The sequence below is a fragment of the Staurois parvus genome, unplaced genomic scaffold, assembly GCF_062004578.1.
Source record: "Staurois parvus isolate SC_StPar_1 unplaced genomic scaffold, SC_StPar_1.0 ptg000277l, whole genome shotgun sequence".
NCBI lineage: Eukaryota > Metazoa > Chordata > Amphibia > Anura > Ranidae > Staurois > Staurois parvus.
This window is the reverse complement of record NW_028318073.1, coordinates 2,626,824-2,653,156: the sequence shown is the minus strand read 5'-3', so window position 1 is coordinate 2,653,156 and position 26,333 is coordinate 2,626,824. Positions and strand designations below refer to the sequence as shown.

The window sequence follows — 26,333 nt, the reverse complement described above, 5'->3', positions numbered from 1 at the left end:
ACCTGTATGGTTGAAGAAAAACAGTCCATTTAAAAGTCTGGATCCAGAAGATCTGGAGAATAATGCCCTACCACTTTAGGATACTAAGTTAAATTGAGCCGGTTTAGCAGGAGTGAAGATATCATCTGTATGGGGCTGTCCCCTTTACTTAGTGTTGGTGGCAATATAACCCATGGTATAGAATCTACAGCACTGTGCTCCTCAATGAATGATAGAGAAATTTTCTTGTTGCCCTTGTCAACTAAATGTTTTTACTATAGACAATGCAACCATTTTTCTCTTAGTATTTCAGTTTCAATGTTTTAATTTAAATGTAATTGTGATTTTTTGTTTACCATCCTCTTGTTGTCGATCTATATTAGAAATACTTAATATTTTCACATTTGTCATCTCCACAATTCGCATCTCATCATCAGTACTCAGGGGGGTGTTGTCTATAATCAGATCCTGCATTCTTTTGCAGTATTCAACAATTTTTGCAAGGTTTCCAGTGATTCCTGTGCTGCAGCTAATATTGAGCCTGAGACGCTCAGCACAGCAGCATATCTTTCCAAGGCATTTTATGTCATGCTTCTCAAGCTGATCAAAGTTTTTCAGTGTGACCTCCAGAGTCTGCAGAGTTTGGGTCCAATCAAAAAACAACTTGACAACCTTTTCAGAAATGTATGTGTTTGGTTTATTCTCCATTAGTCCTGCTTCATTAGAGATGTTCATTTTATCTTTACTTGATGCATTACTATGTGAACCAAATAAATCTAACTTAACCAGATGAAGGGCACTTAAACAACTTGGTAAGTATTCAAAAAAATCAACATGATGGGAGGCAATATTATGTGTGTTAATGTGTAATGTTCTTCGAAAAAAAAGGAGTTCAAATTCTTTACTCAGTTCCTTTTTGGTGGCACTTTCATAAAAAAGGTTAATTCCAAAGTCCACAAAGTCAGTGTCTGAATCACTTATGACATCTTTGCACACATTTCTAATGTGAACAATAAGTTTCTGAGCAGCAGTTCTTGATGATCCACATGTGTAAAAGAGCAGATTTTTGTACCTATTAGTAATATCATTTACTGTCTGTATTTTGTTTAGATAGGATTCTCCTTTTTCAGTACTGGACGTGTCTTTTGATGATAAAAGTTGAGCAAGTCTCCTTCCAGCAGTGTATTCTTGGAATGATGTATGAAAAAATCTGTATATAGGCTTTGGTTTTTGAGCCCCATGCATATTTAAAAGCCCGATTTTAAGCAGGATATCCTCTGTTATGTTTTCCAAATTCTCTTTTCGAAATTCAAATTTGTGGGCAAACAGTCCATCAAGAGCCAGGTCTCCACAGCTGGTAATATTTTGTTCTTTGATGCTTATCTCTACATCTCTAATTTTGTAATGACTCCTTTCAATCATCAAGTTGTATAGTGTACAGAACAGAGTTGTTTGAGTGTTCATGTGAAATTCATACTCCCCCATTCGAAGAGCACAGGCTATGACTACAAAAAGTGGTGTCTTCATGAGATTTTTCATAAAATCAGTTTCATCCAACTGCTGCAATAGGGCTGTGGCTTCTTCTTCTTGTAAGACATTTGAAATCAGTTTTTTTGCACTTTCAATGGTAATATCACTGGTTTCCACAATCAGAGAAGCACAGTGTCGAACTTCTTTGAGAGATTCTGTTCTTGTGGTGACAATGACGGTGCTGCCAAATTTATAGTTATGTTTTATAAGGTCATCTACTTCTGCACAACTCTCACAGCTGAATTCATCATAGCCATCCAGTAAAAATAAAACATTTGGCCCAAGGTTCCAGATTTTATGCATGAACTCTTGTTTGTTCCAGTTAGAGGTAACAGGAAAAAGCTGGTCACACATTGTCTCGAAAAGGTTTTCGCTCATACTACGCAAAGTGATAAAGAACACAAGCCTGTACTGTTTAAGAGATTCAACCTTTCCAGATGCCCACAGATAAGCAATCCTCTTTAGTATAGTGGTCTTCCCTTTGCCAGCTTCTCCTTCGATAATGCATGGACTTTCAAGTCTGTTTAGTAAATCTTCCAATGCATATTGTTCTTTTCTCTGATTGAATGTATCCTTCTTCCACAATAAAGGATCAGTGAAAGTTGTTTCCAAATCAAATATGATGTCAATTTCTTTACCAAGTGGGAAGATATTCTGAAAAAATTTGCTGTTATACAAGCGTTTTAACAGACGTTCCAGATCTTCCAAATCCTCATCTGTAACTTTTCCAAAAATATCTAAAAAAATTAGACAGAAATTAATAGATAATGACATTAATGCAGATGTATTTATGTACTGGTACAGATACTAGAGTATTTCAGTTAAAACTTTAGCAAGACATTAAAGGAGAACTGCTTTTAAATATTGAAATAATATATTACTATAAAAGCCATGTTGTAATATTATTAGTAAGGTACCTCTTCAGATAATTTTAATATACAACATGATTTTTATAACTGTTCAAATTCAACTGTTGATTTAGTACAATTTTAGGGACACTACTTGTACACAGAATGCCCAGGAAATCTAATTGTCTGTTTCTGTGATTGACTAATTGCTCCTCCCAGAAGTCTCCTTATTTAATAAGACAAGCATCTTTTAGGTGTTATCCTAAAACTTGCTAAGTAATCCTTTTATGTTGTCTGTTTAAGCATGTTAGCCCAACATCCTCTGACTCATTACACACAGAAAAAAACTGATAAGAATATACAATAAAGTTTTATGTCTTTGCAGCGTATAATGTATGCCATGATATAGTTGCTTTTCTCTACTCAAAAGTTTAATCTAATGTGCTCCTTCACCCTGCTGTTCACTCCTACTGCCATATTTTGACAATTTTAAAATTTGTCATAGGTGTATGTGAATGCTAATGTAGAGAACTGTGGTCAAGCTATGGACATTAAAATATTTACATATTTCTAACGAGGATCTTCAGTCTGTTGTGTCAAAATTAAAAGTCAGCAGCTACAAAAACTGAAGCTGCTGACTTATAATGACTATATAACTCACCTGTCCAAAGATCCAGTGCTGTTCTCACCCAGACCAATTCTTCACCAGTCTTTTGGTCCCTGGTGGCAGCATCTTAATTGTGGGCAGCTGGCTGGGCTGCTTGTGGCTTCTCAGCTGGTTACCCACTGTGCACACACAAGCAGCACTTTGCTTTGTGAATTTTCCCGCAGTCTTCTGGGACCTGTGACATGTCCCAGAAAACTGCGGGCAGGGAGGGGGGAGAAGAACTTCCTAGGCGATCTAAGCATAAGTAGAGGCAGGTACCTGTCAAAACTAGTTACCTGCTCCCCTCCCATAAAAAAAAGTGCCAAACATGTCAGAGAAGGAGGGGGGGAGGCGGAGGAAGAGCTTTTGTGTCCTTTTGATTGAAGTTCCATTTTAACAAGCAGTAAACAAGCTTTAAAGCAGAACAAAAACATGCACCGGTAGCTCAGTTTACAGCACTGGAGAAAACAGGTTGGGGCAGTTTATTACAGAAGAGACAGCAATAAAAGCCTGCCTGCTCACTGTTTCTTACAGTGGAACTGCACCTTAGGCTCCATTCACATTACGGATGAGTGACTGAGCGTACACAATTTTTTTTGCACATTCCTGTGTGTCAGATTTAGGGCTGTCCATTCATTTCAATGCCCTATGCACAAGAAACAAGTATCTGCACCATTTTAAAAATCTTGACGCATGGTGCCACAGTTCAATATTGACAACAAAAGTAGCTATATCATGACTGCATGTACTTGTTATTTGATAATCAAACCATACACCAAAAAACATGTCACAAAATTTGTTTTTGTTTTTGCTTGGGACATTGTGCATAAACAATTTAGAAAATAAAATTATTCAGAATGTGCAATTAAATTGTATTTAAAATCACAAACAAAAATGTTATGTTTTGCAGCATACCAATCCTTAGATGTGGTGACTGCATTAGTTTTTCCTTTCTCAGGCTTTTTCTTTATATGTAATCTTGTGAATAGCACACTTTCTGTCCCTGGGTGGCTATGCATAATTACTTTTATAGTCAGGTCAGGCAACAATCCAGTGGCAGGGGTGTCCAACCTTCTTACTTTCCTGGGCCACATTGCAAGAAGAGGAATTGTCTTGGGCCACACATAAAATATGGTAACAATTAGGATAGCTGATGAGCAGAAAAAGATGGGCAGATCACGCATTAACGATCACTGATAAAGATAATGTGCCTATCTGAGTAATAAAACTTAATTTTTATATTTTTATAAATGTAAAAAAAGGCAACACAAAACTAGTGCGATATTTGACGCCGTTTTTGATAAACTGACTGTAAGAAATTAATTCACCATAAAACAGACGTCTGTATCTTTTCATATCAGTGTCCTCTAAAATGACAGCAAAGTCATTGAGCTAGTACATTTTTAACTTTGCGTGTGTATGATGGCTTTGAAAACAGGTGTTAAAGATGAACCATGGTATATTCATGTCTAAGAGGTCAGCAGGTCATAAGCTTAGTTTTAAGAATAGCAATTGGAATGTAAAAAGATATTGATATGAAGTAGAACAAAGAAAGTATATGTCTTTTATAAAGAAAATCATGTCTAATCTATAATATAGTTAGTTGGATAATTATTTCATATAATTCATTTATTAGTTAGGAATAGTGTGTGATAAGTTTAGTATCAATTATTGTTGGTAATATGCATTTATGTGATCAATTGTCCCTTTCTAAAGATATGTGAAGCCATTGTATATCATATAACAGTATCATGTATTTCTGTCGTCCAAGAGGTTTGAAGATAACGTCACACTAAGAGTATAAGTTTAGAAGGTTTACATATATGGACACTAAGAGTATAAGTTTAGAAGGTTTACATATATGGACACTAAGAGTATAAGTTTAGAAGAAGTACAAAAAAGGGTTTTACTCATTTAGCTCACACTGAATTAGGAAATAACTGTTTAGTGGGTTGGTCTGGTAAAATATATATAAGATGTGCCTTAGAGATAGAGAGACACATACACTCACTCACACTCATACATCAATACATTATACAGCTGACATTTTTGTTTTCTTAAGGCCTGCAAAGCCTTGATACACCTGTTGTCTTCCTTGCCAAGACTGAAACACTTGTCATAGAACAGGCAAGAGATTAGACATTTCTCCAAAGCTTATTTCTTTTTCCATAATCTACAACTTTTGTTATATTTTACTCTGTATTTTATTTTATCTTTTGTATTCATTTTATGTTCATGCCAAGTGTGAATTAAATAAAAGTCACGCTGTTTTAAATCAGCCTGGCACTAGAACACTTTACCTCAAACGCCTAAAGACAGACACTTAAATAATATAAGTGTCACGATATTTAACACTGACGTATCAATATCTGGTTCGATGGAACTAGTAGCAATTCTCAATGAATTCTCAACATGCTCATCAGATATTGTTCTAATTTGGCCCTTTGTGTGCTTCATCCTTGAAAATAGTTGCTCACAAATACAGGTGCTACTGAAAACCGATGACATGAATAAGGCGTGATTATGAAGAGTGGGGTATTTTTCTTAGGGAAGATAAAAAATATAAAAGTCCAGTAAAGAAACACTGTCAAATTTTCTTCGGCTGCATGTGTTCACTAAGAGTAAACACATTTTTACAAAGAAATGACAAAACAAATTTTTTAAGTAAGTTTACATTTTTGTGTTGGGCCCCAGGTTGGACACTATTTATTTATGGCGAAGGCACAGCAATTCTAAACAAGCATTTGGGTAGGTTAGAAACCATTACCCAATTGCTATTGTTTTCCTCTGGACCTGTAGTATATGTGCATGGCTCTCCCCCTAAACATCCACCACCCTAAACAGGCGCACCCAGGTAACTTGTGCACTTCTGTTAGGGGAGAAACAGGTCCAAAAGACATCAACAGATGGTTGGATCATGCATGCAAGCTGACTGTTCACCAATTTATGTCAAACCAAAGTTAACCTGTCTGGCCAATGTCTGGATCTGCTGGAAGACTATGCCAGTGTATGAATAGCCTAGATCAGGGGTCTCCAAACTATGGTCCTCCAGCTTCTGTAAGTCAGCTTACGTGTGTGCTTGTTGGTAAATGGTTAAGATAACCAAAAACATAAATTTCCTAGCACTTAATATTTAAAAATGAAAATAATATAAAATCACAAACTTAAATAATGGAGTTTATACAGTATGCAAGGTAGCAGACTTGCATTTTATTTTGCATTAGACATTTGCCATTATTCTACATGGAAAAAGATACAAAAAATGCATAAAAGTATTAATCCAGGTTCAAACGGTGTCACTAGAAAAGCTATACTCACTTTTTCCCATGAGACTATGAAATAAAAATCTATCTTTACTTTCAAGGGACTGTAGAAAATATGTACAAGACGTTTCTCCTTTACTAAGAACAGATGTAATCAATCTTCTTGCAACTTGTTCAGCCACTGGGTCAGAAAGGACATAATTCATCTCTTCTAAGGTGAAAATTTCTGTTGCATACAGGTCGCATGCAATTTGTTTAGAAATTGTCGTGCTTATTCTCTGTGTTAGGCCAGAAAATTTGGATCGAATAATATCCACTTAAAACCAAACAAAAAAAAATGTTAGTATAAAGCCATAAAATAAAACTTGAACAAGTTATTTACAATTTCTTTCTGCTCCCTCATTTCCATAAGATGTCACTGAGAAGGTCTGAATTTCAAGGGAGATGTTGCCACTTTTCCAGCATTCGTATTGCACTGGGAAGTATGTGCCTTCACCAAAGTGCATATCCTTTATAATGCTGTGAGTGCATGCATGGGATAACCTCACTCGCAGAAGTAGAACATGCTGCAAGCTTCATGGGGAGTCAGGACTGTGCAGTGGATGGAAGACAGTGCACCCTGGGCGAAGGAAGGGGGAGGAACAAAAATTTAACACTTTTTAGCCTACCATTCCTTAGATATGGGGGCTGCATTAGTTTTGCTTTTCAGGTACATTTTCCACAAGTACAGAAAAATACAGTACCCTTTGATCTTGATAAAAATCCAGGGTTCTTGTAATTTCTGTTCTGTTCTGAACTCACTGTTCCCAGGCTTCTTAGCTACCTTATGTGAACTACAAAACAACTCCCCTCTGTGTAATGGAGATAAGGGGGGAGAGAGAGAGAGGTGTTTGCATTTAAAATTAAGAGTGTAGCTTAGTATGTCACCACTGCTTAATGCAGCATACAGAAAAGTATTTCAGGGCCATAACACACATTTGTGGAAATTTATATATTTTTATTGCAAGCAAAATACCTAAATATTTTATTTATATTAGGTCTGCTTTAATTATTAATTCTGAATCTGCTAAAAGCACCCAAAGTTGAGGGTCAGACATCTGTTAAATTATGTTTACTCAGCCTTTAGGCTAAACAAAAAAAATCTATCAGTGTTTGGCCAATATTTGTTATTTAGCAGGATTTCAATACCTTGTTATGCAATTAAGGCAGCCCATACATATGTACGTTTTGAATAAAAAAAAATTACCCAAATTCAGTGTGCGGATGGAGGAATCCTTCCCGCTGAGTCATTGCATTCTGACAGCGGTGAGACTTCCCCTCCATCCAAATACACTGATCTCTAGCCAGCGGCACTGATCAATTAGAAAATCCTGACAACCTGGTTGTACAGACGTTGCTCGGTATATCAAATATCGATCATTGTAAGGCAGGCTTAACAGCTAAGTCACAATTAGATGATGGCTGAACTGTATTATAGATGAAGGACAGCTCATCTCCTGAAGAGCATAGCAAAGTCTAGACTTGCTAGAACATCATACTTACTTCTGATAAGCGCTGACTTTTTCAGGGCTGCAGCATGCTTTCATTAGCAGTGTTTAAATCGAGGTCAAACATTTCAGCCTGCATGCATGTTATCTATAGTTCTGTTCATCTGCTTTAATTACTTTTTTGCATCCAATTTGGGCTGCATTTTTTACTCTTTTAGAGAATGCTCCTGTTCTATGATTAGGTACCACATTTGGTTTGCCTGCTACAGGGGTGGACTGACAACGAATGGGGCCCCCCGGGTATTGGGGATCATGGGGCCCTTGTGTCCTCACCCACACTCAAACCACACCCAAAAAAGCCTATGAAAGGTACCAGGGACATCTCATGGGGCCCCCTACTGACCTCGGGCCCTCGGGCAGTGCCCGAGTTCCTCAATGGTCAGTCCGCTGCTAGTCAGGATTGCCTGTGTGTTGCCTTTTAGTCAGCTGGCAGCATAACAATCACATAATCAGCAGCTTTTGTGAAGACCTGACACAATGGGTGAGTTTAGCAACACTATATATATTTTATACTTCATAAAAACACTGAACAATTATAAATTCAGACTGAATAAAGCACAAGCCAAGTTGTGACCTTTTTCTATTGGAAGCATAATAATCCTCTGCAGTTATAATGTATATCAATAACACAGATGTTTTGACAAATAAATATTAACTATTTCTGTAGTTTTTCTAGTAATAACTTTTACGTTAGCGTAAATTTTATGCTATACTTTAGAAATAAACCACTGTTGAATAATCCGACTTACTTGTAGTAAATTAAGTTGAAACTTCCACCTCTGTGGATTTTTGTTGTTGAAACGAGGAAATGAATATCACTGAAAAATATACAAAGCAGTTTCACATCATGATATGTGCTTCTGCCATATTTTGAGTAGATATGAATGAAAAATATAAATACAATAAATGTGAAAACGCAAACTGCTTTTTTAAGTTTTTGGTGTAGAGAGTCAGAGATCGAAGAATCCACTTAAACAGGTTTTCCTAAAGTGTAAAGCAGGAGGTATATCATTAAGTATACAGATCTTTGTACATATCACAAATTAAGTTTTTTGTACAAATTATTCAAAAAGTATTCAAAACCTTTCACCAACATAAATTGAATAAAACTATAAATAAATCCACTTGAGCCCCAGCGAGTAGTTATATTGGGAAAATGCCTGCAGCTGCAGGCATCATCCCGATACCGTTGTTTTAGAGCCAACGGTTAGCGTCTAACTGCTGGATTGCTATTTCAAGCAGCATAAGGGGAACATCCCCCCTCCTGCAGCCTTCTGTGTCTTTACTTGGATCTCCCATCCCACCAAAAGCCCTGATCGACCAGCTGGTGCTTTCGCTGGCTGTTCATAGGGCCGAACAAAGAATGGATTGTCTTTGTTCAGCTCTATGATATAGTAATGTGGAAGCGATGACCTTACATCACTTCTGGTTTACATCACTTCAGTTTTTTAAATGAAAAGCATTGGATCACACCGTTCTTGGTGTGATCAAATGCTTTTAAGGGCAGAGGGAGATTTGGGGTCTTATAGACCCCAGATCTCTCTATAAAGAGTACCTGTCACATGCCTATTACCTGTCACATGCCTACTGCTGTCACAAGGGATGTTTACATTCCTTGGGACAGTAATAAAAGTGATTAAAAAAAATTACAGTAACAGCGTAAAAAAAAATGTTACGTGCCCCCATCCCCTCCATGCAAAGGCGAACACAGGTGTAACGGGCATGTGCAATTTTAAAGCATGACATGTTTGGTATCTATTTACTTTGTATAACATCATCTTTATTTTTAACCAAAAATTGGGTTATATTTTTGTGTTTTTTTTGCATTCAATTTGAAAAAAGGTCCTCTGCTTTAAAAAATATATATAATGTTTGGGGGTTCTAAGAAATTTTCTAGCAAACAATACTATTTGTTACATGTAAACAAAAAGTGCCAGAAAAGGCTTGGTCTTCAAGTGGATATTCAATATTTTATTGAGTGGTGTGGGCCACAAAAAAAGAGCACATATACATTAAATGCAGATGAAATACTAATGCTATTGCAAAAAAGAGTGTGTGCTGTCACAACAGATATAAAAAAATCATCAAGATATTGTAGGGGATTAGCTTAGCAGTGGGGTGTGTATGACTGTTCACAACACTTTAAACATGCACATAAAACAACATTTCTCAGTGAAATGTACATGCTCTTTATTTACATGGACTATAAACACTGTACATGAGCAAAAGCAGAATAAGAAAATAAAATGTTGCCAGAACTCCCCAGTCTGACATACACAGAAATTGGTTCCAGGGTGGAGTAAAATCCCTGGGAAAGGTGGGAGTTTATATAGAAGCCATAACTACCAGCCTGGCTTCTGATGAGAAAATAAAACTGTGACAATGCCACTGTATGTGTACTAACCTACAAATACGTGAATTTTCTTAATACAATAAAAAGCAATGTGCTCAGTAAATGTGTGTGATAAAAAATGTGTCAACATATTGTGCTTGAACTACTTAATAAAAATCATGTGCATTCAGAATTCTTAAATCATCATGTAAATAAATAACAATTCTTCTCTATGTGCAAGAAAAACTCTTGTGCATTAAAAAATCCATCAATCAATATAAGGTCCCCTGCTCCAAAATTAAAGTGCATCGATTTAAAGTGTTCCAAATGCAAGCGACAATCTTCTATCTTCAAGCACAATGTTCACACCTTTATGCAGCCACCACCTTTTCATTCTAGCAACTCACCAGAAAGACTACTAGCATCGGCCGTTTATTATCACATCCCTTGATCCACTCTCCTCCAGTCTCCAAAGGATTTGCTTCAGATGGGCTTGTGCCTAACCAGCCATCACAATGAACCTCAGCTTCCTCACCTAATCAAAACAAATGGAATTATTCAGAAAATTTATGGAATCTGTGAAATACCATCCTGGATACAATCAGTAGTTTTTATTGACCTGCGTTCACAGTACAGGTGAAACTGAAAAAATTGGAATATCGTGCAAAAGTTCATTTATTTCAGTAATGCAACTTAAAAGGTGAAACTAATATATGAGATAGACTCATTACATGCAAAGCAAGATAGTTCAAGCTGTGATTTGTCATAATTGTGATGATTATGGCTTACAGCTCATGAAAACTCCAAATCCACAATCTCAGATAATTAGAATATTATGAAAAGGTGCAATATTCTCGGCTCAAAGTGTCCCACTCTAATCAGCTAATTAAGCCATAACACCTGCAAAGGGTTCCTGAGCCTTTAAATGGTCTCTCAGTCTGGTTCAGTAGGAATCACAATCATGGGAAAGACTGCTGACCTGACAGTTGTGCAGAAAACCATCATTGACACCCTCCATAAGGAGGGAAAGCCTCAAAAGGTAGTTGCAAAATAAGTTGGATGTTCCCAAAGTGCTGTATCAAAGCACATTAATAGAAATCTTATGTGGAAGGGAAAAGTGTGGAAGAAAAAGGTGCTCAAGCAGCAGGGATGACCGCAGCCTGGAGAGATTTGTCAGGAAAAGGCCATTCAAAAGTGTTGGGGACTTTCACAAGGAGTGGGCTGAGGCTAGAGTCAGTGCATCAAGAGCCACCACACACAGACGGATCCTGGACATGGGCTTCAAATGTTGTATTCCTCTTGTCAAGCCGCTCCTGAACAACAAACAACATCAGAAGCGTCTTACCTGGGCTAAAGAAAAACAGACCTGGTCTGTTGCTCAGTGCTCTAAATTCCTCTTTTCTGATGAGAGCAACTTTTGCATCTCATTTGGAAACCAAGGACCCAGAGTATGGAGGAAGAATGGAGAGGCACACACTGCAAGATGCTTGAAGTCCAGGGTTAAGTTTCCACAATCACTGTTGATTTGGGGAGCCATGTCATCTGCTGGTGTTGGTCCACTGTGCTTCATTAAGTCCAGGGTCAACGCAGCCGTCTGCCAGGAGATTTTGGAGCACTTCATGCTTCCTTCCGCAGACGAGCTTTATGGGGATGCTGACTTCATTTTCCAGCAGTACTTGGCACCTGCCCACACTGCCAAAAGAACCAAAACCTGGTTCAATGACTGTGGGATTACTGTGCTTGATTGGCCAGCACACTCACCTGACCTGAACCCCATAGAGAATCTATGGGGCAGTGCCAAGAGAAAGATGAGAGACATGAAACCGAACAATGCAGAAGAGCTGAAGGCCGCTATTGAAGCATCCTGGTCTTCCATAACATCTCAGCAGTGCCACAGGCTGATAGCTTCCATACCACGCCGCATTGAGGCAGTAATTGCTGCAAAAGGGGCCCAAACCAAGTACTGAGTACATATGCATGCTTATACTTTTCAGAGGTCTGATATTGTTCTATGTTCAATCCTTGTTTTATTGATTGCATGTAATATTCTAGTTTTCTGAGATTGTGGATTTGGGGTTTTCATGAGCTGTAAGACATAATCATCACAATTATGACAAATCATGGCTTGAACTATTTTGCTTTGCATGTAATGAGTCTATCTCATATATTAGGTTCACCTTTTAAGTTGCATTACTGAAATAAATGAACTTTTGCATGATATTCGAATTTTTCGAGTTTCACCTGTATATAAAGCATTATACACAGAAAATGTGATGTTAAAGATCCAAACAGTAATTTATACAGCAGTCTATGTGGGTAATAACTCACAGGTTTTTTTGAACTCCCAATCACTCCCAATCAGAGTGCATAGTTCTCCAGAGCAGCCAGTGCCTCATATATTGTATCTGAGTTGATGCCCCATCTATTAGAATTGATACCCAGCTTCTGGCCAGTTAGTGCTGATGTTCATGCAGAGTTTCTATGCATTCATACATAATGTGCTGACATGACACATATATACACTGCTCAGCATAAATGAGTACACCCCAACAGATTTGTCAGAAAACCTTTACTTTCCTTTCAGAATCAACATTTTCCGTGGGACACTACACTACAAAATACTGCCACAAATTGACTGCAGACAAGTTTTGTTAATGTACACACACAAAAAAGTATTTTTTCCAACAAATTCATTCAAGACCATGTTGCAAAAAATGAATACACCCCATTGAAAGTCTTAGGAGCAAAGCTACATTTTAGACAACAAAATCCTAATTAACACGAATTCAAGAACAGTTCAGTCTAAGTATTCATTAAACAGGTGTCCAGCAGACAGTTGATTATAAAAAGGTGTTACTTAACAAAGAAAACCACTTCCCATTTCATGATGTCAGCAATGGCACCACATGGAAGAGAAATGTCACAAGGCCTGAGAAAGAAAATAATTTCTTAACACAGGAAAGGTGAAGGCTACAAGAAGATCAGAAAAGCTTTACTTATTAGTCAGAATACTGTAGCAAAAGTGATACAAAAATTTAACAAAGAGGGAACTGCATCCATCTCACAGAAGGAAGCTTCTCCTAAAGCCCATGCGCGAAAAAGCCTGCTTAGAATTTGCCAAGGCCCATGCTGAAAAAGAATAAGACTACTGGGACTTTGTACTCTGGTGTGATGAGACCAAAATAAATGTTTTTGTTACTGATGGCTTCAAAAACTGTATGGCGTCACAAAGGTGAGAAGTTCAAAGAAAAATGCAAGGTGCCTACAGTGAAACATGGTGGTGGCAGTGTCCTTCTGTGGGGCTGTATGAGCACTTCTGGGGTGCTTCTGGTGTCGAGGAGCTGCATTTAATTGATGGTATCATGAATTCACAGATGTACTGCTCTATATTGAAAGAGAAGATGCTACCATCACTCCGTGCCCTTGATTGTCGTGTACTTTTCCATCATGGAAATGATCCAAAATACCCATCTAAGGCCAAGGTTGCATTTCTGAAGAAGAACAGGTTGAAAGTGATTCAGTGGCCAAGTATGTCACCTGATCTGAACCCAATCGAACACCTATGGGGAATTCTGAAGAGACAAGTTGAGCATCACTCTCCATCCAGCATCCAGGCTCTAAAAGAGGTTGTTCTTGAAGAATGGAAAAAGATAGATGTTGCAATATGTCGCCAACTTGTTCATTCCATGCCTAGAAGACTTGGTGCTGTCCTTACAAATCATGGAGGTCATACAAAATACTAGATGGAGTAGATTTTGTTGTGGGGTGTATTCATTTTTTCTTCAAGTAATTTCAGTAAAACTGAATATTTTGTAATCTAAGTAATATTATTAACCTTACTTTTCATGTAATGAGCTTAACAAATGTTCTATAAAACTTACTTTTCAAAAGGGGTGTACTCATTTATGCTGAGCACTGTAACTCTAGGCATCTTAATGTCAACATGTTTCAGGGAAAATCCATCCCACTTCGTCAAGACATAGCTGTCATAGAGTGATCACTAAGTCCTTTTAAAAAAGATGTTTAACTCCTCACTGAAACAAACATTTTCATATTCAGTAATAAAGTGTCAGTAATAAAGTACAATATTTCTACGACATACACCATAAATGAATTACTGGAAAATTCAATTTCTCCTTCTAAACTCAAAATTATCAGTGTATTCATAAAAAAGATCTATCTTAGAGCAGTTTGCCGCTTTCTTTATTGTACTCTGTTTTAGTGCAATAAGGAATTCATACACCAGTTTTGTGCGGTCAGCCATCATTTAGTTGCACTCTCCATTTAATGTGTATCCCTCCTCTCCAGTCATGATTAAGGCTTTTAATGAAGAAGAAACTGTTACTTTGCAACTATATGTATATTACTTTGTAATGTTGTATAATAAAGTAAATGCTTTCCCTTACCATTAAGGGCAATTTTAAATGTGCTTCCTTAAGCAGCGCCTAGATTATGCAATTTTCTTTCCTTCCACTACGGGTGGAAGGAAAGAAAATTTATAGATTCCCCCATAAATCTAGCCAGTGTTGATGGGGAAATCCCTCCTGCAACGCTATTGTGTTAAGCCAGAGGGGAGCTGCTGACAAAACACAATGATCACTGTCGGCGGCTGTAGCCACCAGCAGTGATCACATGGAAAAATCTGACAGGCTGATTGTACTGGAGTCGATTGATGGATCAGTACAAACAGCCTGCCCATAGACGGATCAATACTATAATATACTGTATATGGATATTGTAATGTGAGAATAACTAGATTTTCTTTGTTTGTCCAACATATTGTTAATTTGCAGGAGCACTCTGCACAATAAATTACATTACTCCACAGGTAAATAATTATTTGACCATTTGAACTCACAGAGTGTGTCCTGTACACCTAGACATTGAAAAAGTCAAAACAGAATGAAGGCTGAAGTAACAGTCTATACTCTGCTGGTGTGAGGGAAGGGGAGATATTAGGGTTGTAATAAACCCCTGATGTTACTATACAGTGTAGCTGTCACAAGTCCAATGCTTTCTAATGGAGGATTTATTAGACCCTTTTTAATTTCAATATACTGAAATAAAAAAAAAATGAATAAAAACTCCAACACGTGAAGAAGGCGCACAATGACTGCCCAACACATACTGGGTATCACCATGCATCCTGGAGTGAGAGAAATAATTCCAGGTCTCTCATTTCTGATCAACTCTAAACTGATGAGCAACGAAGGGATTTAAAACATTGCATATTGTTAATGTTGGGAACCATCATTTTTTGGCATTTTACTGGTACAGAGTTTTGAGGCTTGTCATATTTGGTATCTATTTACTCTACACCACCTCATCCCTTATTTTGTACAAACAAAGTGGGTTCAGTTTAATGTAATTTTTTTTACTGAAAATATAGATTTGATAAACAGCTGTGCAAGTATTGCATGACATAAAAAGTTTTTATTATACAGGTCCCCTGCTTTACATAAGTTTTGGGTTTTAGGTTTCTAAGCAAAAAGTCTAAGCACTACACCTGTGGTGTGGGTAAACCGCAGCGCATCAGGGTGAAAGCAGTCCTATACTATTATGCTCAGTGTATTGCTTCACAATGGCCTGAATATCTCTTCTTTTCTGATGCTGGCACCATTCTGGAGACCTCTAGCTGGGATAAGAGGTGGAGTGCAGTCAGTATCACTCTGCATGGGATAGGAGCCAGCCCTACAGAGGAGGTATCGGCTTATGCAGCTCTTGCTCCCTAATACAGCTCCAACTTTACAAGTAGTCCCTTTGCATTGCACTCTGTTTGATGCTCTAGGATGTCAGCAAGCCCAGACTGTGATCTACCAGTCACATGGCCAAGATCCTACTGGTAGATCACGATCTACTGGTTGGTGACCCCTGATTTACAATATAGAAGGTATTTTATCGCTAATGCATTTAATAAAAGTGAAACTTTTAATTATTATCAATTCTCTAAACTTTCCATGTTTTTTCGGATCATAAGATGCGGAATTGGGGTGCCAGTCCTCCCCTGCACCTTACCTCCACACATGTAAATATTCTTGCCATTGTAGATGATTTTCACAGGAGCTCTTGAAATGCGTTATTTAGCAACTGTAAATACTACCCTGTAGAATCTCCACTCACTCTACTGAGTACAGCACAGACACATCTCCACATTCAAAAACTGCATTTTGTATTTACTCAGGTTATCTTTGTGTAATATTAAAATTTGTTTGATGAGCTGAATCATTTCAATGCGACAAATATGCAAAAAAAAAAAATCAGTAAGGGGCAAATACTTTTTCACAGCACTTTACTTACAGCTCACTTTGTTTTAGATAATAAATACATTGACACATGAATGAGAACTTTCTACATACCCTATGTTTCATTATTTGTGCGTTGTAGCCCTAATAAATGGGGAGTGCTTGAGCTCCTGAAACACAATGGATATTTTATGTTACCTTAATGTGAAGGTATTAGAAATCATCTTGGACTCGCAAAAAGGGTAGCATTAGATACCCCTGTCTTAATAAAAACGTACTGGTCAAAAGCCAGATTAATTTTACATATTAACTCACAGGACAGCCATCAGAAATTTTGGGACCCCTTAACCCCCCCTTGGACCCGACCACCAACATTCCCCATGGCCTGCCCATTTGCTGTCCCACCAAATCCACGTACTGGCCATTCCACCAAGTCCATCAGTGCACCCATTTTTATTTTAACACTCTTACAACTTAATATATGAAAATGAAAAGTGTAAGTCATCAGTGTTTTCAATATTTAATAGTAAACGATTACATTTGGGCCAAAGAGTAGCAGAGACAGCCCCATATATTTAGCAAAAAGACATCCCTATATATTCAGCAAAGTGACAGCCCAATACAGCAAAGAGACATCCCGATATATTCAGCAAAGAGACATCTTCATTCAGCAAAGAGATATTAACATATATTCAAATAGACATCCCAATTCAGCAAAGAGACGGCCCAATCCAGCAGATACATCCCTATATATTCAGCAGACATTCCAATCTGGCAAAGAGACATCCCAATATATTCGGCAAAAATTCAGCCCAATACAGATAAGATCCCCATATATTCAGCAAAGAGACATCCCCATATATTCAGCAAAGAGACAGGCCAAACCCGCAAAGAGACATCCTCATATATTCAGCAAAGAGATATCCCCATCCAACAAAGAGACATCCCCATATATTCAAAGAGACATCCCAATCCAGCAAAGAGATGGCCCAATCCAGCAGATACATACCTATATATTCAGCAAAGAGACATCTCCAAATATTCAATAAAGAGACAGCCCAAACCAGCAAAGAGGCATCCCCATATAGCAAAGAGACAGCCCAATCCAGCAAAGAGACATTCCCATCCAGCAAACAGACAGCCCAATCCAACAAAGAGACAGTCACAGCATAGGCCCACTTCCAGCAACATTGTCAATCAATTTAACATTGTGATGTCTAACAACTTGTCTACAGACCAGTCAACAGTGAGCACTGTGCAGTCCTGTAGGCTACACACAGTGCAGCTCTTCCTGCTGCGCTGAGCTGTGACTGGTGTGGCGCCCAAACCAGCATCCAGTCTGCAGGGAGAGGCAGAGTACAAATGATATCACACCACCTTCCCCCTGCAGCAGGAACTAAGTGAGATGCATCAGCTCACTCCGCGGCCACCCTGCTTTAGCAATTAGTTACTAGCAGCAACAACTCAGTCTCATTGGTTGGGGCCCAGGCAGTTGCAGTCTTAATAGCATCAAGACCCTTAGGCAAAGTAATGTACTGGGGCCTTTACCAGGGAGATGGTGACCAGTAGAGATGAGCGAATTATTCAAAAATTCGATTCGACTGATTTGGCGAATTCGTGAAAAAATTTTGATTCGAGTCGAATATATTCGCTGCGAATTTAACTTATAAAAGGGTGTTTCTAGGCTTCAGAGAGCCTTTATATTAGTGCAGAACACTGTACCTTTAATTTAAATGCCCTTGGAGTCTGCTGGGGAAGAGAAATAATACTGTCAGTCAGTATGACATGCAGATGAGTGCCGTCGATCTTAGAATCACCGCACACTTCACTCATTTGGGCAGTCACGGGGCCAAAACCAGAGTGTGGAGCCACAGTGTGGCGGTGGAGGCAGCAGCAATGGGAGGCCATACAGCACCCTATGACAAAAATGGAACCCACCAGCAGTGTGAGGAGACCTGAAAGTGGCACATGGCAGAGTGTGGCGATGGAGACAGCAGCAATGGGAGGCCGTACAGGGACCCATGAGAGACTCTGGACCTGGCAGCAGCATGAGGAGGCGGTACAGGGGCCCATGGCAGATTAAGGCCTGGCAGCAGCAATGGGAGGCTCGTAATCTGCCAGCACCCTATGACAAAATGGAACCCTGGGCTGGGGCAGGCAGAACCGCCGTATCTTTATCACGGTTTTCCCAGGCCACCAAATGGCGACGCTGCATATGCTGACGCAACGCTGTAGTCCCAACATGGGCCCCCTGGCCACGCTTGACTTTCTGGCCACATAGTCGACATACGGCTACGTTTACTTCCTCGGGCGGCTTGACGAAAAATTGCCACACCGCCGAGTAGGAAACTTTGCCCCCGCTACTCCTCACTGGCTGACTGCTACTTCCTCCGTGCACACCGGCACCACTACTGGCCGTGGTGGTAGGCTGCAGTGGAGCTGGTGCTCTACTCCGTGGCCGTTTGCCTCCACTGACACTGCTGCGACCCTGCTGCCTCCTGGCAGCAGCAATGGGAGGCCGTACAGGGACCCATGACACACTCTGGACCTGGCAGCAGCATGAGGAGGCGGTACAGGGGCCCATGGCAGATTAGGGGCCTGGCAGCAGCTATGGGAGGCCCGTAATCTGCCAGCACCCTATGACAAAAAATGGAACACAGCAGCAGTGTGTGAGGAGACCTGAAAGTGGCACATGGCAGAGTGTGGCGATGGAGACAGCAGCAATGGGAGGCCGTACAGGGACCCATGAGACACTGTGGACCTGGCAGCAGCATGAGGAGGCAGTACAGGGGCCCATGGCAGATTAGGGGCCTGGCAGCAGCTATGGGAGGCCCGTAATCTGCCAGCACCCTATGACAAAAAATGGAACACACCAGCAGTGTGAGGAGACGTGAAAGTGGCACATGTTTGGGGCATGATTCATGGCGGATTTAGTCAGTTGTGTCAGGAACTGGTGGTTTGAAATCCAGACTAATCCACGCCTGATTCATTTTCACAAACGTGAGTCTCTCCACACTTTGGGTGGACAGTCGTGTCCTCCGCGGAGTTACAATACCTCCTGCCGCACTAAACACGCGCTCCGATGCCACGCTACTGGCCAGGCATGACAGCCTTTCAAGGGCAAATTCAGCTAGTTGGGGCCAAAGGTCAAGTTTCGTTGCCCAGTAGTCAAGGGGATTGTCTACCTCGGTTGGCAGGGTGCTGTCCAAGTAGGCCCAAGCCTGTTGTTTGAGGTCCTGCTCCAGGTCCACCTGATGCTGCTGCTGCTGCGGCTGGTTAGTAGTTTCCTCACTGCGCTGGTGAAGAAAGCTACTCATCATCGACTGCAGACTGAGGCAGCCGCTGCTGGTGGAGCTGCCACTGCTCCTACCACCCCACCCCTCCCCTGCTGCCATGGCAGCGGAACGCGAGCGCACAGGGCCCACAGTGTCTGAGGATGGACGTTGGCGCACAAAGGCAGAGACCAACTGACTACATAGGTGGTTTTTATAGTACGTTATTTTGGCCTCCCTCTCAGCAGGTGTGAAAAAGGCCACCATTTTTGAACGGTAGCGAGGGTCCAACAAGGTGGACAGCCAAAAGTCATCCCTCTGTCTGATGGTTATTATTTGGCTGTCGCTACGCAAGCAACCGAGCATGCTATGGGCCATTTGTGCCAAGGAATGCGAGGGACTCCCTGCCTCCATCTCCACAGCATACTGCCACGGTGCGTCTGGGTCCTCTGTCTCCTCCTCCTCCTCCTCTACCAGATGCTCCTGCTCCTCCACTCCTGTCCGCTGAGTGGAAAAACCACACATTTCACTCAATAATTCCTGAGCACCAATGTCCTCCTCTACCTCCTCCTCTTCTTCCTGTCCTGCCCCCACAGGGGTCATGTGGCGTTGAGATTTGTGCGCCACGTCTACCGCACCCTGACCAGCCATTGTTAACAGCATTTGTTCCAGGACGTGCAACAGAGGAATGACGTCGTTCATCCCATAGTCCTGCCGACTCACGAATAGCGTGGCCTCCTCAAAGGGCCTGAGCAAGCGCAGGTGTCACGCATGAGCTGCCAATGGCTGACATCTAAGTTACACAGGGAGTACCTTTATCCGCTTGTAACATCAGGAAATCTGTGATGGCCTTTCGCTGTTCGTAAAGGCGGTCTAACATATGTAGGGTTGAATTCCACCTTGTTGCAACGTCACAGCATGAGGAGTCGGTACGGGGGCCCATGGCAGATTACGGGCCTGGCAGCAGCTATGGGAGGCCCGTAATCTGCCAGCACCCTATGACAAAAAATGTAACACACCAGCAGTGTGAGGAGACCTGAAAGTGGCACATGGCAGAGTGTGGCGATGGAGACAGCAGCAATGGGAGGCCGTACAGGGACCCATGAGAGACTCTGGACCTGGCAGCAGCATGAGGAGGCGGTACTGGGGCCCATGGCAGATTACGGGCCTGGCAGCAGCAATGGGAGGCCCGTAATCTGCCAGCACCCTATGACAAAAAATGGAACACACCAGAAGTGTGAGGAGACCTGAAAGTGGCACATGGCAGAGTGTGGCGATGGAGACAGCAGCAATGGGAGGCCGTACAGGGACCCATGAGACACTGTGGACCTGGCAGCAGCATGAGGAGGCGGTACAGGGGCCCATGGCAGATTAGGGGCCTGGCAGCAGCTATGGGAGGCCCGTAATCTGCCAGCACCCTATGACAAAAAATGGAACACACCAGCAGTGTGAGGAGACCTGAAAGTGGCACATGGCATGAGACACTGTGGACCTGGCAGCAGCATGAGGAGGCGGTACAGGGGCCCATGGCAGATTAGGGGCCTGGCAGCAGCTATGGGAGGCCCGTAATCTGCCAGCACCCTATGACAAAAAATGGAACACACCAGCAGTGTGAGGAGACCTGAAAGTGGCACATGGCATGAGACACTGTGGACCTGGCAGCAGCATGAGGAGGCGGTACAGGGGCCCATGGCAGATTAGGGGCCTGGCAGCAGCTATGGGAGGCCCGTAATCTGCCAGCACCCTATGACAAAAAATGGAACACACCAGCAGTGTGAGGAGACCTGAAAGTGGCGCATGGCATGAGACACTGTGGACCTGGCAGCAGCATGAGGAGGGGGTACAGGGGCCCATGGCAGATTAGGGGCCTGGCAGCAGCAATGGGAGGCCCGTAATCTGCCAGCACCCTATGACAAAAAATGTAACACACCAGCAGTGTGAGGAGACCTGAAAGTGGCACATGGCAGAGTGTGGCGATGGAGACAGCAGCAATGGGAGGCCGTACAGGGACCCATGAGAGACTCTGGACCTGGCAGCAGCATGAGGAGGCGGTACTGGGGCCCATGGCAGATTACGGGCCTGGCAGCAGCAATGGGAGGCCCGTAATCTGCCAGCACCCTATGACAAAAAATGGAAAACACCAGCAGTGTGAGGAGACCTGAAAGTGGCACATGGCAGAGTGTGGCGATGGAGACAGCAGCAATGGGAGGCCGTACAGGGACCCATGAGACACTGTGGACCTGGCAGCAGCATGAGGAGGCGGTACAGGGGCCCATGGCAGATTAGGGGCCTGGCAGCAGCTATGGGAGGCCCGTAATCTGCCAGCACCCTATGACAAAAAATGGAACACACCAGCAGTGTGAGGAGACCTGAAAGTGGCACATGGCATGAGACACTGTGGACCTCGCAGCAGCATGAGGAGGCGGTACAGGGGCCCATGGCAGATTAGGGGCCTGGCAGCAGCAATGGGAGGCCCGTAATCTGCCAGCACCCTATGACAAAAAATGGAACACACCAGCAGTGTGTGAGGAGACCTGAAAGTGGCACATGGCAGAGTGTGGCGATGGAGACAGCAGCAATGGGAGGCCGTACAGGGACCCATGAGAGACTCTGGACCTGGCAGCAGCATGAGGAGGCGGTACAGGGGCCCATGGCAGATTAGGGGCCTGGCAGCAGCAATGGGAGGCCCGTAATCTGCCAGCACCCTATGACAAAAAATGGAACACACCAGCAGTGTGTGAGGAGACCTGAAAGTGGCACATGGCAGAGTGTGGCGATGGAGACAGCAGCAATGGGAGGCCGTACAGGGACCCATGAGACATTGTGGACCTGGCAGCAGCATGAGGAGGCGGTACTGGGGCCCATGGCAGATTAGGGGCCTGGCAGCAGCTATGGGAGGCCCGTAATCTGCCAGCACCCTATGACAAAAAATGGAACACACCAGCAGTGTGAGGAGACCTGAAAGTGGCACATGGCATGAGACACTGTGGACCTGGGAGCAGCATGAGGAGGCGGTACAGGGGCCCATGGCAGATTAGGGGCCTGGCAGCAGCAATGGGAGGCCCGTAATCTGCCAGCACCCTATGACAAAAAATGGAACACACCAGCAGTGTGAGGAGACCTGAAAGTGGCACATGGCATGAGACACTGTGGACCTGGCAGCAGCATGAGGAGGCGGTACAGGGGCCCATGGCAGATTAGGGGCCTGGCAGCAGCTATGGGAGGCCCGTAATCTGCCAGCACCCTATGACAAAAAATGGAACACACCAGCAGTGTGAGGAGACCTGAAAGTGGCACATGGCAGAGTGTGGCGATGGAGACAGCAGCAATGGGAGGCCGTACAGGGACCCATGAGACACTGTGGACCTGGCAGCAGCATGAGGAGGCGGTACAGGGGCCCATGGCAGATTAGGGGCCTGGCAGCAGCTATGGGAGGCCCATAATCTGCCAGCACCCTATGACAAAAAATGGAACACACCAGCAGTGTGAGGAGACCTGAAAGTGGCACATGGCATGAGACACTGTGGACCTGGCAGCAGCATGAGGAGGCAGTACAGGGGCCCATGGCAGATTAGGGGCCTGGCAGCAGCTATGGGAGGCCCGTAATCTGCCAGCACCCTATGACAAAAAATGGAACACACCAGCAGTGTGTGAGGAGACCTGAAAGTGGAACATGGCAGAGTGTGGCGATGGAGACAGCAGCAATGGGAGGCCGTACAGGGACCCATGAGAGACTCTGGACCTGGCAGCAGCATGAGGAGGCGGTACAGGGGCCCATGGCAGATTAGGGGCTTGGCAGCAGCTATGGGAGGCCCGTAATCTGCCAGCACCCTATGACAAAAAATGGAACACACCAGCAGTGTGTGAGGAGACCTGAAAGTGGAACATGTCAGAGTGCGGCGATGGAGACAGCAGCAATGGGAGGCCGTACAGGGACCCATGAGAGACTCTGGACCTGGCAGCAGCATGAGGAGGCGGTACAGGGGCCCATGGCAGATTAGGGGCCTGGCAGCAGCAATGGGAGGCCCGTAATCTGCCAGCACCCTATGACAAAAAATGGAACACACCAGCAGTGTGTGAGGAGACCTGAAAGTGGAACATGGCAGAGTGTGGCGATGGAGACAGCAGCAATGGGAGGCCGTACAGGGACCCATGAGAGACTCTGGACATGGCAGCAGCATGAGGAGGCGGTACAGGGGCCCATGGCAGATTAGGGGCCTGGCAGCAGCTATGGGAGGCCCGTAATCTGCCAGCACCCTATGACAAAAAATGGAACACACCAGCAGTGTGTGAGGAGACCTGAAAGTGGAACATGGCAGAGTGTGGCGATGGAGACAGCAGCAATGGGAGGCCGTACAGGGACCCATGAGACACTGTGGACCTGGCAGCAGCATGAGGAGGCGGTACAGGGGCCCATGGCAGATTAGGGGCCTGGCAGCAGCTATGGGAGGCCCGTAATCTGCCAGCACTCTATGACAAAAAATGGAACACACCAGCAGTGTGTGAGGAGACCTGAAAGTGGCACATGGCAGAGTGTGGAGATGGAGACAGCAGCAATGGGAGGCCGTACAGGGACCCATGAGACACTGTGGACCTGGAAGCAGCATGAGGAGGCGGTACAGGGGCCCATGGCAGATTAGGGGCCTGGCAGCAGCTATGGGAGGCCCGTAATCTGCCAGCACCCTATGACAAAAAATGGAACACACCAGCAGTGTGAGGAGACGTGAAAGTGGCACATGTTTGGGGCATGATTCATGGCGGATTTAGTCAGTTGTGTCAGGAACTGGTGGTTTGAAATCCAGACTAATCCACGCCTGATTCATTTTCACAAACGTGAGTCTCTCCACACTTTGGGTGGACAGTCGTGTCCTCCGCGGAGTTACAATACCTCCTGCCGCACTAAACACGCGCTCCGATGCCACGCTACTGGCCGGGCATGACAGCCTTTCAAGGGCAAATTCAGCTAGTTGGGGCCAAAGGTCAAGTTTCGTTGCCCAGTAGTCAAGGGGATTGTCTACCTCGGTTGGCAGGGTGCTGTCCAAGTAGGCCCAAGCCTGTTGTTTGAGGTCCTGCTCCAGGTCCACCTGATGCTGCTGCTGCTGCGGCTGGTTAGTAGTTTCCTCACTGCGCTGGTGAAGAAAGCTACTCATCATCGACTGCAGACTGAGGCAGCCGCTGCTGGTGGAGCTGCCACTGCTCCTACCACCCCACCCCTCCCCTGCTGCCATGGCAGGGGAACGCGAGCGCACAGGGCCCACAGTGTCTGAGGATGGACGTTGGCGCACAAAGGCAGAGACCAACTGACTACATAGGTGGTTTTTATAGTACGTTATTTTGGCCTCCCTCTCAGCAGGTGTGAAAAAGGCCACCATTTTTGAACGGTAGCAAGGGTCCAACAAGGTGGACAGCCAAAAGTCATCCCTCTGTCTGATGGTTATTATTCGGCTGTCGCTACGCAAGCAACCGAGCATGCTATGGGCCATTTGTGCCACGGAATGCGAGGGACTCCCTGCCTCCATCTCCACAGCATACTGCCACGGTGCGTCTGGGTCCTCTGTCTCCTCCTCCTCCTCCTCCTCCTCTACCAGATGCTCCTGCTCCTCCACTCCTGTCCGCTGAGTGGAAAAACCACCCATTTCACTCAATAATTCCTGAGCACAAATGTCCTCCTCTATCTCCTCCTCTTCTTCCTGTCCTGCCCCCACAGGGGTCATGTGGCGTTGAGATCTGTGCGCCACGTCTACCGCACCCTGACCAGCCATTGTTAACAGCATTTGTTCCAGGACGTGCAACAGAGGAATGACGTCGTTCATCCCATAGTCCTGCCGACTCACGAATAGCGTGGCCTCCTCAAAGGGCCTGAGCAAGCGGCAGGTGTCACGCATGAGCTGCCAATGGCTGACATCGAAGTTACACAGGGGAGTACCTTTATCCGCTTGTAACATCAGGAAATCGGTGATGGCCTTTCGCTGTTCGTAAAGGCGGTCTAACATGTGTAGGGTTGAATTCCACCTTGTTGCAACGTCGCAGATCAGGCGATGCTGTGGAATTCCGTTCTGCCGCTGCAGCTCAAGGAGGGTGTGCTTTGCGGTGTAGGAATGGCTGAAATGCATGCAAAGTTTACGTGACATTTTAAGGATGTCTTGCAGTGGGATGGTGGATTTTAGGAACCGCTTGACAACCAGATTGAACACGTGAGCCATGCATGGCGCATGGCACAACCTTCCTTGACGCAGAGCAGACACCATGTTCTTTCTGTTGTCGGCCAACATGGTTCCGATTTTCAGTTTGCGCGGAGACAGCCATCTGTCGATTTCTCTGTTCATTACACTCAGAAGTTCCTCCCCTGTGTGACTACGTTCGCCAAGGCATACCAGGAGCAGCACAGCGTGACACCGTTGCGCCCTGCACATGTGATATGCCGGTCGGGTAATGGGACTTGGCATGGGGGTGGCGGCTGAGGACACGAAGGAAGAAGTGGTGGTAGAGGCGGACATCTTTTGTGGACCAAGGACGTGCAAACGTGGAGGCAAAAGCGGCGTGACCTGTCCAAGTTGCTGGTGCGGCTGTGACGGCACCACGTTCACCCAGTGGGCCGTAAATGACATGTACTGTCCCTGACCGTAGTTACAGCTCCACACGTCGGCGCTGCCGTGCACTTTGGCAGAGACCGA

At 43.7% G+C, this 26,333-nt stretch overlaps 1 protein-coding gene across 2 annotated transcripts in view; it reads right to left on the bottom strand.

Annotated features, from left to right (window-relative positions):
* The window catches only part of NLRC4 (NLR family CARD domain containing 4), an 85,789-nt gene that overhangs the window by 46,245 nt on the left and 13,211 nt on the right, over positions 1-26,333 (bottom strand). The window contains exons 2-5 of one of the 2 annotated variants that reach the window (XM_089681778.1): positions 10,553-10,680; positions 8,563-8,631; positions 6,322-6,582; positions 336-2,246 (exon numbers count right to left, since the gene is read on the bottom strand). In XM_089681778.1, the coding sequence (XP_089537904.1) occupies positions 336-2,246; positions 6,322-6,582; position 8,563 (2,173 nt within the window). In that variant the 5' untranslated portion in view covers positions 8,564-8,631; positions 10,553-10,680. Of the gene's footprint in view, positions 1-335; positions 2,247-6,321; positions 6,583-8,562; positions 8,778-10,552; positions 10,681-26,333 lie in introns of those variants that run through there. The other variant, XM_089681779.1, reaches the window with a different exon arrangement.